Source organism: Sorex fumeus, unplaced genomic scaffold (assembly GCF_029834395.1).
Source record: "Sorex fumeus unplaced genomic scaffold, SorFum_2.1 ptg000008l, whole genome shotgun sequence".
NCBI lineage: Eukaryota > Metazoa > Chordata > Mammalia > Eulipotyphla > Soricidae > Sorex > Sorex fumeus.
Window position 1 is genome coordinate 15,575,102 of NW_026606065.1, and position 17,895 is coordinate 15,592,996.

Genomic DNA, 17,895 nt, shown 5'->3' on the forward strand with positions numbered 1-17,895 from the left:
ATACTAAAACTTAACTGTGTCAAATTCAGGTCTATAATTTTTACTTTTTTCCATTTTTATAGATTCTTTTGCCATTAAATTTGTATTTAAATGAGAAAATAAGACATTCTCTATAGCTATGAAATTAGCTTAAAATTGTAGTTGCAGCACATTTTTATAAATTGCTTGACATATGGAGATTTATACGAATGATTTTATTTAACGAACTTAACAGAAATATTTTGTTCAAAGCTCAATACGTTTAACATATTTACCTTTTGATGACACAGGAGTGAAAATGCTTTTTGGAATGACTACCCTGTCTTCTGAGTTTCTTGCCCAGTCAACCATTCCCTTTCGTCCTTTCATTGGAAAGTTGATGTCTGTTAGAACAGAGGCTGCAGGAAGCTTCTGAATGCTAGCCACTAATAAAAAAGATATAATAATGTCAACTAAAATAGATCAAAGTAATGAGAACTGACTAATGAAAACTTGTAGCATACTAAAAAACATTTGGATCAGAACTATATTTATTAGAGCTATACAACACAAAATTTTGAATCAGTACTATATTTAACAGAGCTATAAAACATTTTTGTTATTGACTATACATTAAGATTGATGATTATTTCGCTTATTTATCTACAAATTGGTTGCTTCTAAAGACAATTGTACAAAGCAGTTAACTGTGAGAATTTTTTAGTGTGACAGGTACTGACGTACATGTTGTTATGATTGGTTGCTACTCTAATTCTTCATATTGTATTTTTTAAATTATTTTATTGGAACATCTGATTCCTTGAAATTTACATTTAAATGGGTGTTTATCTTTAAAAAAATTTCTGAAAAAGTTATACATTAACACTGTGTTCAGAGCGTGGTTTTCATAGATAAGATACAATACAATAAAGACATGACAAATAAAGTCACATTCTTCAAGAAATGAACTGTTAAAATCCAAATGTTAAAGTATCCTAAAATCTGTAATCCCTGATCCAAATAATATATTGAAATAGCAAAAAAATTGATTAATAAAAAAATTTAAACATAATCTTACAGTAAACATAATAAACATATTTAATGTAAAATTATGTCATTTTTAATAGCATTTTGAGAAATAATAAGAAACACTGAGAAAATAAATATATGGTATGTTTGGGAATGCTTTAAGATATTTTTATTGAAATAAACATATGTAAAATATGTATGGCAATAAACGCTGAAGCACTTATTGATTAGATACATTTTAATTGACAGTTAATTCATATAACATTTGCATGGATACATAATCATTCTACATTAAAGTTTTCAATGTCCCTTGGAGGAATGAAAAAATGATGGAGTTTACCAAAACAGGAAAGTTGAACAAAATCTATTAAGTTTCTCATATAAGAATTTCATTCTAAAGAAACTCATCATTGAAATCAAGAGAGGATGAAGATTAAGAATTTAACAATATTAGTTGTATAAATATATTACTGTACCGCTGGCTTATTTCAAAATTAAATTGGATAAGTATTATTATATTTATTAAACCTCTTTCCGGCAATTACACACATCAATTATCAACAGAGGTTAGAATTTCTATAACTCAATGCGACTGAAAAGAGGTACTGGGCAAGACACCTGTAGATGAGAAACAGTTTTTGAAATGGTCGTATTTTAGTTTTTTTAATATTTCAAGAAATATACTCTTGTCCATAAATTGCCTGGTTTAAAGTCTTAAATGGGTACAAATTCTCTACTGGATATAGATAGATAGCATGCTGACAGTCTATTCCTTCTCACGAATCTTGTGAACTTTATTCAATATGCAAAAGTAGGCTCATCCACTTTCAAATTTCATAATTTGAAGTTCAACTGTTTTTGCTTTAGGGGAAACTTATTTCACCTCTCTGCTCTAAATAATGGTGAAAATAAATGGAAGTTTTAATGCCTGTCACACAACTGGTTTCTGTTGCGAAGGATAAATAAATAAGATATAAATATGGGACCCTGAGGTCTTCTAATTCTTATTTTTATACACTTTAATAAAAATAATATGACCCCACAAATAAGCAAGAATAATAAATAATGTTAGAAGCATTTATTATTATTTATTATTATTTATCATTTACATTATATAATAGTCATATAAATATTATTATTTATATAATATGTTATTATTATTTATATATACTATCCCATCTGTACATATAAATTTATCTCAACAAATGCTAGCTTAATACCATATTCTAGGATATATAAAATTATATATAAACATGCATTTTCAACTTGAAATGTGCTTTTTTTATTCAGTAAGACATACATTGTTTGTTATATTATGATTATATAAAGTAGATGGAATTATTTAACTATTTGATATTAAAGAAGTATAAAAATTAATTAGAATCACCAATCGTACTAAAATTCTTTAAATTGCATAGCTTCAAGTATAAGAAATATGTAAGAAGAAATATCTTTCAAATTTTAGTAGAAATGTGATACTTTAGAGGATTATTGACTACACCCAGTGATGTTCCTGCTTTACTCCTGACTTTTTGCTCAGAGATCATTCCTGATAGTTCAGTACTGCACATAGTTCAGGGGACTATGTGCAGTACCAGAAATTCAAATAGCATCAGTTCCACACAAGTTGAGCACTTTAACCTCTGTACTACATCTCTAGCTACAGAAATATTGTTTATATCATTATTTGGTCTGGGGGATATATATGGAAGTGCTCAGGGGTTACTCCAGTCTCTACTCAGGGATCACCCTTATCATGCTCCAGGGATCACTGTTAGCATGCTCTAGAAACCATATGGGTGCCAGGGATGGAACCCAGGTCAGCCACAGCAAAGCAAACTTCATACCTGCTGTACTAATCACTCCAAACCAGAAATATTTTTAAAGTAAGGTCCTTCCTCTACCTTGCCCTCCTTACTTTCTTCCTCCATCTTTTTCTTCCTGTTTCTCATTCCTTCCTTCCATTCCTTCCTTCCTGCCTGTTTCCACCCTTTCTTTCTTCCTTCTATCACCCCTTCCTCTCTCCTTTTCTTACCTCTCATCACTGAAGACCTCCAGCAGTGGAGCCGAGACAGTAACACTTGTGTATGTGAAGCACCAGGAATGCCCACACATTTTCCCTGAGTACTAAGTCACAGAGCCATCATCAATGTTCTTTCTAGGATCCCTAACAACAAAGCGGTTAATTGCCTTGGTCCATTTTGAGAGCACCATGGTCTGAACTCTAAGATTATCCTATGCAGACAAATGCTTCAAGCCCACCAAGCCATCTTGGAGAATTCAGGACATCTTCAAAATATAAATACGTTTGGTCTTCAAAGCCAGTTTTTAAAATATCACTTAATCACTTAATTTCCCGTTAGTCGTCGATTTGCTCGAGCGGGCGCCAGTAACGTCCCCATTTGTCCCTGTCGCGTGCTAGTGTAGCCCAATGGCATCTGTTCGCTCCAGGAACATGAAGGGCTCAAACCGATTGTTCATGATCTTGACGAAGAAGTCTGACCATCTGGTAGGTGGGCGGCCACGTGGTCTTTTGACATCCCGTGGAATCCAATCAGTAACAGCTCTAGTCCAACGGTCGTCTTTAAATCTCATTACGTGACCAGCCCATCTGATTTTCGACACCTTGGCAAATGAGACAGCGTCCCTGATCCTTGATCGTTGACGGATGTCAGAACTCCGGATTCGTTCTCTCATTTGAGTGAAACGTGATATTCCAAGCATAGCTCTTTCTATTCTTCTTTGGGAGACCTGAATAGCGTTCTCATCTTGTTTGCGTAGGGCCCAGGTCTCTGAGGCATATGTTAATGCAGGAAGAACAGTGGAATCAAAGAGATGTGCCCGGAGCTGGAGGTTCTTCGTCCTCTTAGCTATTTCTTCGACGTTCTTGAAGGCGTTCCAAGCCGCTCTCTTCCTCCTGCGCAGCTCGGGTGCCAGGTCATTTGTCATGTTGACCTCTCGACCTAGGTAGACATAGCTGTTGCATTCGGAGATGGTCGTTCCATTGAGAGCGAATGGGGGCGTCAGGAACAAGGCTGTTTCTCATAAACATTGTCTTCGTAAGATTCAGCTGTAGTGCTACCTTTCTACACTCACGGTCAAAGTCGGCCAGCATTTGTGCCGCTTGGCTGATGTTTGGTGTTATTAAAACAATGTCATCAGCAAAGCGGAGGTGGTGTAATTGCCGACCATCTATCTTCACTCCCATTCCTTCCCATTCCAGTCGTCGCATGATGTTCTCGAGGGTGGCACTGAAGAGTTTCGGTGAAATGGTATCACCCTGCCGCACCCCTCTCTTGACATCAACGATCACTTCTTTGTAGAATGGTGAGATCCTGGTAGTGAATCCGCAATAGAGCTCACGGAGGATCCTGATGTATTGGGCTTGAATGCCCTGATTGGCTAGGGCTTTAAAATATGAGTATTCAAAATTGTACAGAGTTAAGAGGATGAAGCTCAGTAATTGAACACTTGCTTTACAGAATATGAGTTTGAATTCTGGTGCCATAAAAAAAAACCAAAATTATATATCTTTATGTTAAGTCAAACTAGGAATAGTTCTAAGCTGTCATTGTGACACTTTATAACCTTATAGTGATATGAAAGAAAAAATATTTCCACAAAGCACAAAAATTAACATGAAGGTAACGTTTATTTCCTAATTTTTTCAATCCCTGCACTGGACACTTGGATCAATACTATACTAGATTCCTTCCCTTCACTGATTTTAGCTCTAGAAGTCCTACAGTGAAAAGTAGATGAAGTTACAGTCTTCAGAAACTGAAAAGCTCATTATGCTAAGTGGATGTAAAAAAATAAATACTGAAAATGAATAAATTTATGAATAATAAATAAAAATAAGTTCATTGGCACTTATTATTAGAGAAATACAAATAAAAATGAAATGAGTCACCTCACAGTAGTGAAAAATGACCAATATTAAAATGGGTAGAGAACTGGCATATAACATAGAGTTAAGCTGCTTTCTTTGCATCTGCCAATCCCAGTTCGATCCCCAGAACCGCGTGTTTTCTCATAAACACCATCAGAAGTGTGTGCCTCCCACCTCACCCCACTCCCAGTAAAGAAAGGTCCATAAAGAAGAAGGGAATTAGTGAAGATGCAATGGAAAAGGAACACATTTATTGCTGGTGGGAGAATTTCCGTGTTTAGCTTCTATGGCAAATAGTTCAGAGACGTCTGAAAACAATCAAAATTAGACTTAACATGTGACCCAACCATTCCACTCCTTGGTAACAACCAAGAACACAAAAAACACGATTTGAAAAGATATCTGCACAACTGTTTCACTACAATGCTATTTATGATAGCCAAGATCTAGGAACAACTCAAATAGGCAACAACAGATAGATCAACAGATAAGAAAATTGTGGTATACATGCACAATAGAATACTACTCAGCCATAAAAATGATGAAATATATATTTTCTTACAATTTTAATTAAATTGGAGTCTTATGGTAAATGAAATAAACTATAGAGGGAAGGGCAAATGTTTGATAGAAAGGAAGAAAGGAAGAAAGAAAGGAAAAGAAGGAAGGAAGGAAGGAAGGAAGGAAGGAAGGAAGAAGAGAGAGAGAGAGGGAAAATGTATAATGCCAACAAATACTTGGACTCTGAAAATAACAAAAATAATTAAATATTGGGTAAAAATTGGTGGGTAGATCTCAGATGGACTAGAAATGACAGAAACACAGTGGTGCGACCAGAATGAACATAGAGGCATATGGCACTGGCTTTCCGCACAGTCAACCCTACTTGGTCCAATTCCTGGCAATGCAAATGGTCCCTGGAGCACCACCAGGAATGATACCTGAGAAAAGAGCCAGGAAAAATACCTGAGCATTGTTATACTTACAAAAATATAAACAAAAAGACAGCAGTGGAGGGTTTTTGCCACTTTGGTGGTGGTGTGAGCACAATAACAGAAACCACACGCATATAAATATTAGCACGATGGTACCCTTTTTATTTTAGTAATAATAAAATATGAACATATGAAAACTAAAAAAATGAGTGCCTTAAAGCAGTGTTTTTGAAGCAGGGGCCATATGGCCTCTCTGTGAATTCCCAGGATATTCCAAGGAGTCCACACGTGAATCACATAAATGGGGGACCATGGTATGAGGCAAGGAGTTAAGGGGGCACAGGAAGGAAGTAAGGTTGAAGGGAACCACAATCAGATAGAAAAAACAAACACTTTCTTAAACTATGTTAAAAGCAATACGTGATCAGTGTTGGCACTGCAGCACTGTAGTACTGCCCTCCCATCGTTCATCGATTTGCTTGAGCAGGCACCAGTACCATCTCCATTGTGAGACTTATTGTTACTGTTTTTGGCATATCGAATATGCTACAGGGAGCTTGCCAGGCTCGGCCGTGCAGGTGGGATACTCTCGGTAGCTTGCCAGGCTCTCCAAGAGGGACAGAGGAATCGAACCCGGATTGGGCGTATGCTAGGCAAATGCCCTACCTGCTGTGCTATCGCTCCAGTGTTGGCAAAGGCACATAAATACAGAGTAGTAAATGCACAACCTACATACCGTGCTTCCATCATAATTGTGATATTATAACAAGTCATAGTTGGCACTTAGATAGAAGGGCACACATTTCCTCAAGAACTGAGAAAGTTTAAAGTTTCTAGAAGGAACCTCAAAGGACACAGTGTCCCTGAGCAAAAGGGGCAATCTTGAATGTCCAAGAATTACTCTAAATTCACTGTATCATGTTTCCTTTAGAACCCTAAATTTGATTTCTTATGCAATAAAAACAGATTACTCATCACTGATCAATTCTGAAGTAAAACCAGCTATATTTTTATTTTGCAATTTTAACACTTTAATTTTTAATTTGTGTATGCAGTATGAAATTTCCTTGAGAGTATCATACCTGTTATTGGCTAAGCTCTCAAAGGATTCAGGTTCAATAAATACTCATCATAAATCACATGGAACTTTTTTTTCAGATAGGTCTAAAAAACACTTGAACTGGGTTTCTTTGTAAGACAGTCTTTCTTTGTTTTATCAAAGCATGGAAATGCTTCTAATGTGGTCATGAGAAATCTGATTATGTTTCATCTTCCTGCTCTTAATGAGGTCGTGGAGTTATGGGAATTTTATCTTTTTTTTATCTTTTCAATGTGAATGGTTCATATATATAGTCATATAAATGCCAGGGATGGAACCCTGGTAACGCAAATGCTTTATGTACTGATCGCTCCTGGAGGGAATGGGGAATCATATGTGGTTCCAGATATTGAATTCAGATCAGTTACATGCAATGCATGTGTCTTACCTGTTGTACTACCTCTCTGACCTTCAGCTATTTTATTAATTAGTTCTCTGCAAGTTAAAAATATGGCAAAGTTAAACAGCTGTGGTGGAAACTTCATTTTCCACAAATCCTAAGAAATTTACTCTTGAGCCTTAATAGAAAAAATTTGCCTACCCTGCCCATATTCTGATATGTTACTTATAAATATTACCATTTATTTTAAAGAGATATAAGAATATTTTAGTTTCTTCACGCTTTCCGTGGATCTGTTGCACAATCTTTCCAACCACCTTTTACTCCCTATGCTACAAAGAGTCTAGTTGGGAAAATTAAAATTGATTATACCAATTTTCTTTCATTTTTCAAAAGGACATATTTTGTAGAATTTTAAAACAGGCACTTACAAATGTTCATCTTCTTTACAGAACTAGTTTATGATTTTATTCTTAACACTGATAATTTATTAAATAAATCAATTAAAATAAAATTTTGGTGTGGATAATCATTTTTTTCAGTGTACCTAAGTAGCATAAACAAAACTATACCAAAAATACTTTACACACTAATCTTCTTCTTCAATAAGTGACATAATATTAGAATTATTGCAGAGAAATAATTGTTATACAATAATGAACCAATTATTAAAAAGAAGAATTTTATATATGCAACATTATTAACTATCTTTCTCTCCAAAATTAGTTATTTATGAATAGGGTGATCAAGAAGTTAGGCACTAGCCCTCCCTGCCCCAAGGCACCCAGTCCAAGCAGCCCAAAACTTTAAGAACCCAAAGGGCCACCATGCTCAAGGCCACGCCCCACATGCTTGAGCTAAGCTTCACGCACAAGTGAAGTCCAACAAAACCCAGGTATGTGGAACTCAGTGACTGGGAACTCTGGGTTCAACAGAACCGGGAGCGTAGATCCTCTGCCTGTTACTACCTCACTGTGCCTACCGCCCCAATCTCCGGAGACCCAGAAGTCATGCCCATAAGCCACCTCTGGCTGGCACCAGATAATCTCATAAGCCACCATCCAGATCGCATGTACTTCTTTCCCAGTAGGGAGCATAACATGACGCTCACCATAGCTATGCCACCAAACCATGTGCCAGGATGTTTCATTCGGGGCGCCTCAGAGGGGGATGGGTGAGAGCCCTTCTCACCTCAAGGGACCCATGCCTGGCAAAAACCTCCAGAACCCAACCGCTGCCATGTTCGAGACCACCCCCCACAAACTTGGACTGATCCTCACGTATGAATGAACCTACTTCTGAACCGCATAGCCACATTTTCAGCTGCACAACACATCATAAGACACACTTGACCCATTCTCTACACCATATTTCATGGGGTTCAAATAGTAGACAACAATCATAGAGGGAAATACATATATATATACATATATATTTATATATATTTACAGATCTATACGAAAGTTCACAAGGCTCAACCTTTAAAAAACATGTTAGTGATATCTTATAGAAGAGCTTGATGGCCCCTGCCAAAATAGAATAATCTTCACACTCTTTCCTCTATGGATACTTTTTTGTAACATTTTCAGCAGTTTTTCATAACAAAACAATACAAAATATATTATATGGGTTCTGCTTTGGGACTGGGATTGGGCTTTGGGATGAAAACATCCCAAATATGGTGGTAGGAAGGTGTAATGGTAGTGAGATTGGTGTTTTAATATTAAATGTAATCAAATATTGTGAACTATCTTATAAAATAAAACAAATTAATTTAAAACAACAACAACAACAATGGGCCAGAGAGCTGACACAGAAGGTAAGGGACTTGTCTGTCATATGACTGACCCAGGTTTGATCCCAGCCCAGCAGATGGTTCTCGGAGCACTTCTAGGAATGACACCTGAGTACCAAGTCAGGCGTGGCCCCTAAACATCTCTGTTTGCGGGCCAGAGAGTTAGTACAGCAGGTAAGGCACTTGCCTTGCTTGTGGCAGACCTGGGTTCAATCCCTGGCATCCCATTGTGGTCCCCCACCCCCCACCAGAAGTGATTGCTGGGCACAGAGTCAGGAGTAAGCTATGAATATGATGGGGTGTGGCCCAAAGAACAAAACAAAACAAAGACAAAAAAACCCACCTCTATTTGTAACCGAAAACTAAACACATATGGTCCCTCTTGAGCACCATCAGGAATGACCCATGAGCACAGAGCCAGGAGAATACCATGATATCAGGTCTGGCCCAAACCTCTCCACAAATAAATAAAAATTAAACCAAAAAAACAAAAAAGAATTTAGGCACCAGTGCAAGTAGGAAAACAATGGTTGAAGTCAACAAAGCAAGAGTAAACTGTTCATTCCAAGAATGTATCAGTAATGGAAAGTGCTAAAATTGGTAAAAAAAAATAGAGATCAGTGTAGCTGGAAGTATTCACTGGGAATTCCTTCACCCAACAAGATATTATTGAGTCTCGAGAATGTTCTAAGTACTGTTTATCCACTACAGATTTAGCAAGTTTGCAAAAGATATAAAGTTTTAGCCTCTGAAGTACTCACAGTCAAACAGGGAATACACTTAGTTGGTAAGTGAACAAACAATACAGCTAATTTCAGATTATGATTGGAGGCACATAAAACTATTGATGAGAACTTGGTTGGCTGCCTAATTAAAATATTTCTGAAGAGGCATTATCTGGATTGTGGTTGAATGAAAGTTATAGGAAAAGGAAAATCCCTTTTATTTATAAAAAAGACCTTTGTAAATAAATGCAATTTTATGATCAACAGAGCAGTGTCTATACAGGAAGACCCACACAAGCAATTGGATAGGATGAGGAGACATTCTATACTCTTCCTGGAAAAATATAAATATTTTGTAATAGGATAGAAAACTTTATGTGGAGAAGCAGTTGGGTAAAAGCCTGAGAACAGTATTGTAGACTGAGGTATGGAGAGCTATAGCATGTTCAAATTTAGCAGATATTAAACTGGATGCCTTTTAATTAGAAGTAATACTGGATAATGTCAACATGGGTAACTTCTAAAGAGAGAATACATTGGACAAATTCATTTAACAAAACATAAATTAAACCCGTATTATAAGTCATGCACAGTTCTGGTCACTGCAAATATACCAGTGAATGATGCAGTTAAATTCATTGCCAGACTGGCATGCTATTTGAACAAAAACGGACAAAAATTAACAGAACTAAATAGAATGTCAGTGTTTAGGAATGACATTCAGAGAAGATAAATGAAGCTGGTAAAATACACTGAATATGGAAAGTTTCCTAGGGAAGGTAGCAATAAGTAAATAGATTAGAAAAAACATGATAGGTTATACATATAATAACAAGATTCTGGGGGGAAAAGGGAACTCAGGGGTTGCTGAGAAATGATACAAGTGGTTAGTGTACTGTTTGCACTCAAGTGAATCTGGGTTGGATCCTTGGACTACTGTATGGCCCCCTAAGCAGCACCTAGGAATATCACTGAGTACAGAGCCATAAGTAAGGCATGGATACTGCCAGATGAGGGTTAAAAAAAGGAAAAAAAATCTACTCAGATGTTTAAACAAACAAAAATACAAAAAATACTATGGGTTAGTTTGATTTTCTTTCACCTCCTACAATTCATTCATTAAGACATTTCTTCAGTATTATTTCTAGAGTATACCTTAAACAGCTACAGTTCTCTCTCTCTCTCTCTCTCTCTCTCTCTCTCTCTCTCTCTCTCTCTCTCTCTCTCTCTCTCTCTCTCCTTACTCCTTGATCTTCAAACAGATATCACTCCTGGTAGGGCTCAGAGGACTTCATGTGTGTGCTGGGACTGAATTCTGATAATCTGTATGCAATAAAGGCACATTATCCAATGTACTGTCACTTGGCCCAATGAGTATTTTGGAATTTTTTTTTTTGGTGGGGAGGAAGTAAACAAGGCAGTAGGAAAGGGCACACACAGATCTGGTTCCATGCTCGGGGATTATTCCTGGAACTTCTAGGGTGAGCCATGGGAATCAAACTCAGGTCGGTCGCATGCTAAGCAAAGCATCTTACCTACATACTGCTCTCCATCCCTCTCTCTACCTCTATTTCCTAACACTTTGAAAGCTACCAGAACCAAACCTAAATTGATTCAGGAGATGTTTTGCAGCTTTACTTTTTCCTTTTGTGGTTGAAACTGACAATGTTCAGGGCTTACTCCTGGATCTAACTCAGCTCAGTTACGTGAACAGCAAGCACTATACCTGCCGCACTATCGTTCCAGTCCTGTTTGACTGGTCTTGACTTGATTCTTGTGGCCCAAATTCAATTTCCTCATGGGAAGCATAGTTATCTTTTTAAGACCTAAATCAGATTAGGTTGGTCTCTTACTTGAAATAATTCAATGACTGTCAATCTCTTTAGAATCAAATAGCAATCTTATGCCAAGGCTTACAAGACTCCGTATGCTTGGTTTTTGCTATCTCTGCAGTCATGTTATACGTGACTGTTTCCTTTGCTGATAAAGGGGTACAGATATTTTCTTTTCAGCCGGAGATTTTCCTCTATAACTAGAGTGTTATTGCTACTCTATTTTCCAGTCTGTGCTAATTATTTTTTCCATAGCTTGGTTTGCCTGAAGCTCCCCACTAAATCAATTAAATGTTTCTCCCTTCCACATTCCTCTGTATTCAAGCATCTTGTTTATTTTCTGTATAGGATTATTTTCAATATCAAAGTTTACATAGGCTACCTTAATATTTGCTTCCCTCACTAATCTATAGGGAGAAAAGGAAAGGAATTTTTTTCTCATATGTTTCTTTATAAGATCTTAGTATATAGTAGGTTTGATACAACTCCTTTTATGTTTTTTTAATAACTTACATCAATAAGAGCATTGGATGTAATGTGGTAACTTTGGGCCCTGAAAATGCATATGACTAATTTCCAACTATTTTGTTATCTTTGGTAAATTGTTTGATTGCTTTTAAATTTGATCATCTGTAAAAATAAGGAGACTTTCACAAGCCTTGAGTTGAGGCTGTTAGTTCATTCCCTATACTCGGTAATATACAACATATGCCAAATTCATTTTATTTTTCACTTCAAATTTTCTCTGTCTGTGTAAAGTGCTATGAAAGACGGAAAATTTAAAAATGAAAATACTTAAAATAAAATGAAATACATAAAGGTAAAAGGTAAAGGCCCTCCCGTTGTTCATCGATTTGCTCGAGCGGGCCCAGTAACGTCTCCATTGGAGACTTTGTTGTTATTGTGTCTGGCATATCGAATACGTCACGGAGAGCTTGTCAGGCTCTGCCATGCGGGCGAGACACTCTCGGTAGCTTGCCGGGCTCTCCGAGAGGGGCAGAGGAATCAAACTCGGGTCTGCCATGTTGGCTGCGTGCAAGGCAAACGCCCTACCACTGTGCTATCGCTCCAGCCCATACATAAAATAAAAATAAAAATACATAAACACATAAATACATAATTACATAAAATAAAATTATGAAATTTATGAATAAATTTGTGAAATACATAAAATAAAAATGAAAATACTTATGTATTTATAAATTAAAATGTAATTAAACATCTAGTATACAAGAACTTTTTTTGAATTTCAAACCTCTCTACTTGAATTAGTCAGCAACGTGTCTTTCGATAACTCAAATATAGCAATCCTATACACTCTTTATTCAAATTTTATTTCCCTCTGCAATTTTTCTTAACACTCTAAAGGATAACTTCATCTGCTCTTTTGTCAAGACAGAAAATAGTATCTTATACTTGACATAATTGTAGTCCCTACCCCAGAACCTAGTTGATTATTGTGCTTGCAGTTTCTCTTATATTTTGTTTCCTTTTCTCCACCTTAATAGTTAAATAATAATCCATAATTTTGTCTAAATTAAAACCAACTATGTTCACTACTTCCACTTTTGTGTCTTTCCAATCCACTCTCTACACATCATTGAGGTTATTTTTTAAGCCCAATCAAATCATGTTCCTCAGTGATGTTTTTGTTATCTAGGCCGTATCCTATATGAACAGAATATAAAATCCTTTCCAGATCACCAAGTATTCCTGTTTTTTTAACCTGCTCCTGCATGCTATCTTATGAATTTCACCACTGATAACTTACTTTCAGTCACGAATTCCTTTATTTCATACCATTCTCTATTTTTGTCAATTCTCACTCAACCATTAGATGTTAGCCGAAATGTCAAAGAAAATTTTCTAGCCCTGAAAAACCACTGCTCCTTAATCTAAAATATAAATCTTGACTACTCTCCCTGATTCATTTAATATGGCATTATTTTAAATCCTATTTATATAGCATCGGTTCTACATAAAAAGTCAAGTTTTTGTTGATAACATTATTAGTCCAAAAGTTAGTATTGCCTCTTTAAAACTTCTGAGAAATCATGTTCTACAGAAATATTTTTAGAACTGCTAAAACATGACAACATATTTCAAAAAAATATATTATTAATAAGAGTTTATTATTTAAGTTATTCAAGTTATATAATCAAAAATGTATAGGTCCAGAGTGATAGCACAGTGGTTAAGGTGTTTGCCTCGCATGCAGACAACAAGACTTCAATTCATAGAACCCCTTATGACTCTCACTTCCTCCCAAGAATGATTCCTCAGAGAACTAAGAGTAAGCTCTGAGCACTGCTAATTACCCTACACCCCCTTAATTTTATATTTTTCCCTACCACCACCACAAGGTCATATGTAAGGGATGTTTCATTCATCTTTCGATTCCTGAAGGACAGTCAGTATCATGAATATTGATTTAATGAATATTGATTTAATGTGATTGATGCATATAAATGAAATGTGATATGAATTTAAATTGGAGAAACGAAACTGAGCAAGGTTAAGTGTATAATCAAAAACACATAATTGAAGACAAGGAGGTGATTTCAAGTTGGTTTACAGAATTTTAGTTACTTTGTCTAACCAAAAATTTTAAATAAAAACAAACACAGATTCTATGACTTTTACAAAATTCAACTGAGATTATACATATGATGTTAAGCCAAATTGAATTATTTTTTACTTTGGAGATCTCTTCTGCAATGCTTGTAGACTAAAACAACCACAGCTACTTCTGGCAGTGTTCTATGATGGAGCCATACAATGGCAGGCATTTATCTCTGGGCATACCAGCCATGCATCCCAAACCCAGCACAATGACTCTATTTCTTCATCCCTAGGTGAATATTTTAAGGAAGGAAAAAAGTCAAATATTTCAATAAAATATACTGACCAGTTAAGCATCAATGCTAGTGTATTATCTCAATTAATCTCACAACTAATTCTAAACTATTGATAATTAATCCCACATAACAGGTATTTGTTCAATATGCTTCAAAAATCTGTAGATACTAATGAATAACAATGTTTTTAAACCCACGAGTATATCAGCCCTTTTTGAATGTTATTTTTTTGCTATCAAATCATTTAGAAAAGTTCGGTATTGATCGATTTTTAGATTATCAAACCGCTAACAGCAAAAGCCCCAAATAATAATTTTCTCTACTTCCTATTCCCAACCCTTCTCCTCCTGTTCAGCCCCTCAACATCACATAAAAACACACATTTAATATTAAGTTGAGGCTCAACAATTTGGCTAGTACCGAGCACCTGCCTTGCATATATGAGGCAGGGAGTTCGGTCCCTAGCAGGATGCTACATGCTAAATGCAATCCCTAGCATTTCCAGGTGCCAATGAGACCTCCACTGCCATGAGCAGGACCAGAGATACTGCAACAAAGGGAAGGGAAGAGGTAAAGGGAGCATATAAAACAATTGCAAACTAAACTGTTTCAATAATTTATTTTCGTGTTAAAATGAACATTTAAAAAGAATCCCATATTTTAAATTACCATATATGTGTTGAAATAGTATCAGTTTTTGTAATAAAATTTAAAGAAGTTACAGAGTATCCTTATTAGTTAAAATATTATTCCAAGGGGCTGATTGATAGTCCAACGGGGTGGGCGTTTGCCTTGCACGCAGCAGATCTGGGTTCAATCCCTGGCATCCCGTATGATCCCCCAAGCATCACCATTGGGTAATTACTGAGTGCAGATCCAGGAGTAACCCCTGAGCATTGCTGAGTGTGACCCAAAAACCAAAAAAAAATTTAAAAAAGAATATTATTCCACTTAAAGGAAGTTAGGATATATTTTAGGCATTAGGGAAAGTTGTTAGAAACATAAATAATCAATGAGTTTGGGCAAAGCAAAAATGAGGCATGCTGAGAAAAAAGGGGAGAGAGATCAATCAAAAGTATCAAAAAGATACCTTAGAGGAAATGCTGCATATTTCAAAGAGGAATAAAGTGGTAAGAACAGAAATAGAGTTGATTATTGAATCATTTAGTACTGGCAAAGAAAATGTTTAATTATACTCATCACAATCACCTACATTTTACTGCATTTTAGAAGCCTATTATTTATATCAGTGTATCAGGTTTAGAATATATATATCTGGACATATAAACGTTATACATTATCAATCATTCTTTGATGAACTATAAGTTCTAGTATAATTTTATATTTTGTGGTCATTAGCTAAATCTTGAAACAATAGTATTCAACATATAAAGTTAACCAAAGTTATACATCTTGGTATATAATGTTATACCAATATACATACCAGGTGCTAAATATATTTTCTCTTCACAATCACTTTAAAGCAAATAATTAATTATGACCTCCTTACAAAGGAGTGAACTGAGGTATTTAGCAATGGAAAATCACAAAGTTTCATTACTCATGGAATAGTCAGGATTAACAGCCAAATTCACCCCCGAAGTCAGAAATTTCTCCCCCGAAGTCAGAAATTTCTCTTGGATTCAAAATAACATTGTTGCTTATTTTGACATAAAAAAGAAATAATCTTTTATTTTATTCATATTATCCATTTTTCATATTTAGAGAATAACCTGTTTATTTGTAATTAGTTAAAGATGAAATGGAAAAGAAATAATTCTTGAAAGTAAAGCTTTTGAAAAGCTGAAAATATAAAAATAGATTTTTTTAAAAGTTAAAGTGGAATATGTGCTTCTTTTCTTTTCATTGGTATTATTCCAGAAGCAGACCATTATTGCCATAGCGATAAGCAATCATTGCCATAGAGACAGTTAAAATGCAATTGTTTTTTATATTCACACAATCTCATAGCAACATTCCTCTAATTCGGCTAACCAATAAGAATTTTAGAAAGGGATGCTGCATGCCAGTTTTAACACTTTCAAATTCTTATTGCATAAAGAAATTGAGATCAGAGATATTTTACCAGATTCAAATTGTCTTGTTTCTATTATGATCTAAAAGTGTGAGTTTGCCAGATTCATATAGAACGAATCTCAAACAGATTAATGAAGTTTTACTAGGTTGACTATGCTAGTATATATAGAAAGCCATTTAGGTTTCATGTGCTGTTGAATCCCTGAAAACCTTTCTAATTAGGTTCTTATTCAGCTATCCTGAACAGAGACAAAACACTGGCCCCTTTAAGCGAAGCTAAAACGTCTTTTCATAAATTCTTTTGGACACTTCAACCCAAAATATTTGTGACTGGTTCTGTTTCAACATGTAAGAACAATAATAATCATATCTACATTTTAACCGGAAATCTCAATTGTTGAACTCGTGGTTTTTCTATTTCAGGACTATATTCAAAACCCATGATGTCATAAGCCAAGACACACCACAAAATTAGGTATGTTCATCATCTTTCATTTCATATGTTACATCTTGTAGGATGAATCTGCCTTTCTTACATATGTGCATAGCTGTGCTAGAAGTCAAAATTTCAGGGCCAGAAAGTTACTACAGGTGAATAGGTGCTTCCCTTGTTTGTGAGCCACCTGAGTTTGATCTCTAGCACCCCATAAAGTCCCCTGAGTACTTCAAGAAGTGATCCCTGAGTATAGTGTCAGGAGTAAGCCCTAGGCATTGCTGAGTATAGCCCCAAATCAAAACAAACACAAACAAAAAGTCTTCATTGTTTTCATTCATGTTGTTCAAGCCACAACACAGAGTTATTGCATGACATCCTAGCTTATTTTAGGTCATGAGAATTTTTTTCTATAAATATGAAATCCAAAAAAATGAGGGATCTTTGGGTACCAGATGTTTCATATTTATCTATACATTTTCCACCTAGTCAGTTATAAGCGATAGAGACTGTGTGCAAATAAGTTCACAAAAAATTTACAAACAAATACTATGAAAGGCATTAAAGGAATGATTTATACATCCTCTGAAATATGCGATTCATCAGAGATACAATTTAAAATTTTCAATTAAGTAAACTTACATGAAGATTATTACTACAAAAGAAAATAAACATCTGTAGTCATTTACCTTGAGGTAGAAATAAAGAATGTATGAGTAAGGTTCCCTAGAGCCAGATCAAAAACTGGACTGAAATTCTTTATGCAAAGAAGTAGGTTAGAATCTGGTTGACTGAACAAGATAATGAAACAAATCTTTAATGTTCAATTACTAAAAGGTAAGGGATAAAAATGCATCTATTCTGAAGAGAGGCACTGATGTAGGACAAATTGTGTGGGTGCTCTTAACACTTGAGCAACAAGATTGTTAGGAGTAAATAGCATTATGAATATTTGTAAAAGC

At 35.5% G+C, this 17,895-nt stretch overlaps 1 protein-coding gene across 4 annotated transcripts in view; it reads right to left on the bottom strand.

Annotated features, from left to right (window-relative positions):
* The window catches only part of ADGRB3 (adhesion G protein-coupled receptor B3), a 799,823-nt gene that overhangs the window by 347,599 nt on the left and 434,329 nt on the right, over positions 1-17,895 (bottom strand). For all 4 annotated transcript variants that reach the window (XM_056108346.1, XM_056108361.1, XM_056108354.1 and 1 more), the window contains one exon: positions 255-404. In XM_056108346.1, coding sequence (XP_055964321.1) covers positions 255-404 — 150 coding nt within the window. The remainder of the gene's footprint in view (positions 1-254; positions 405-17,895) is intronic.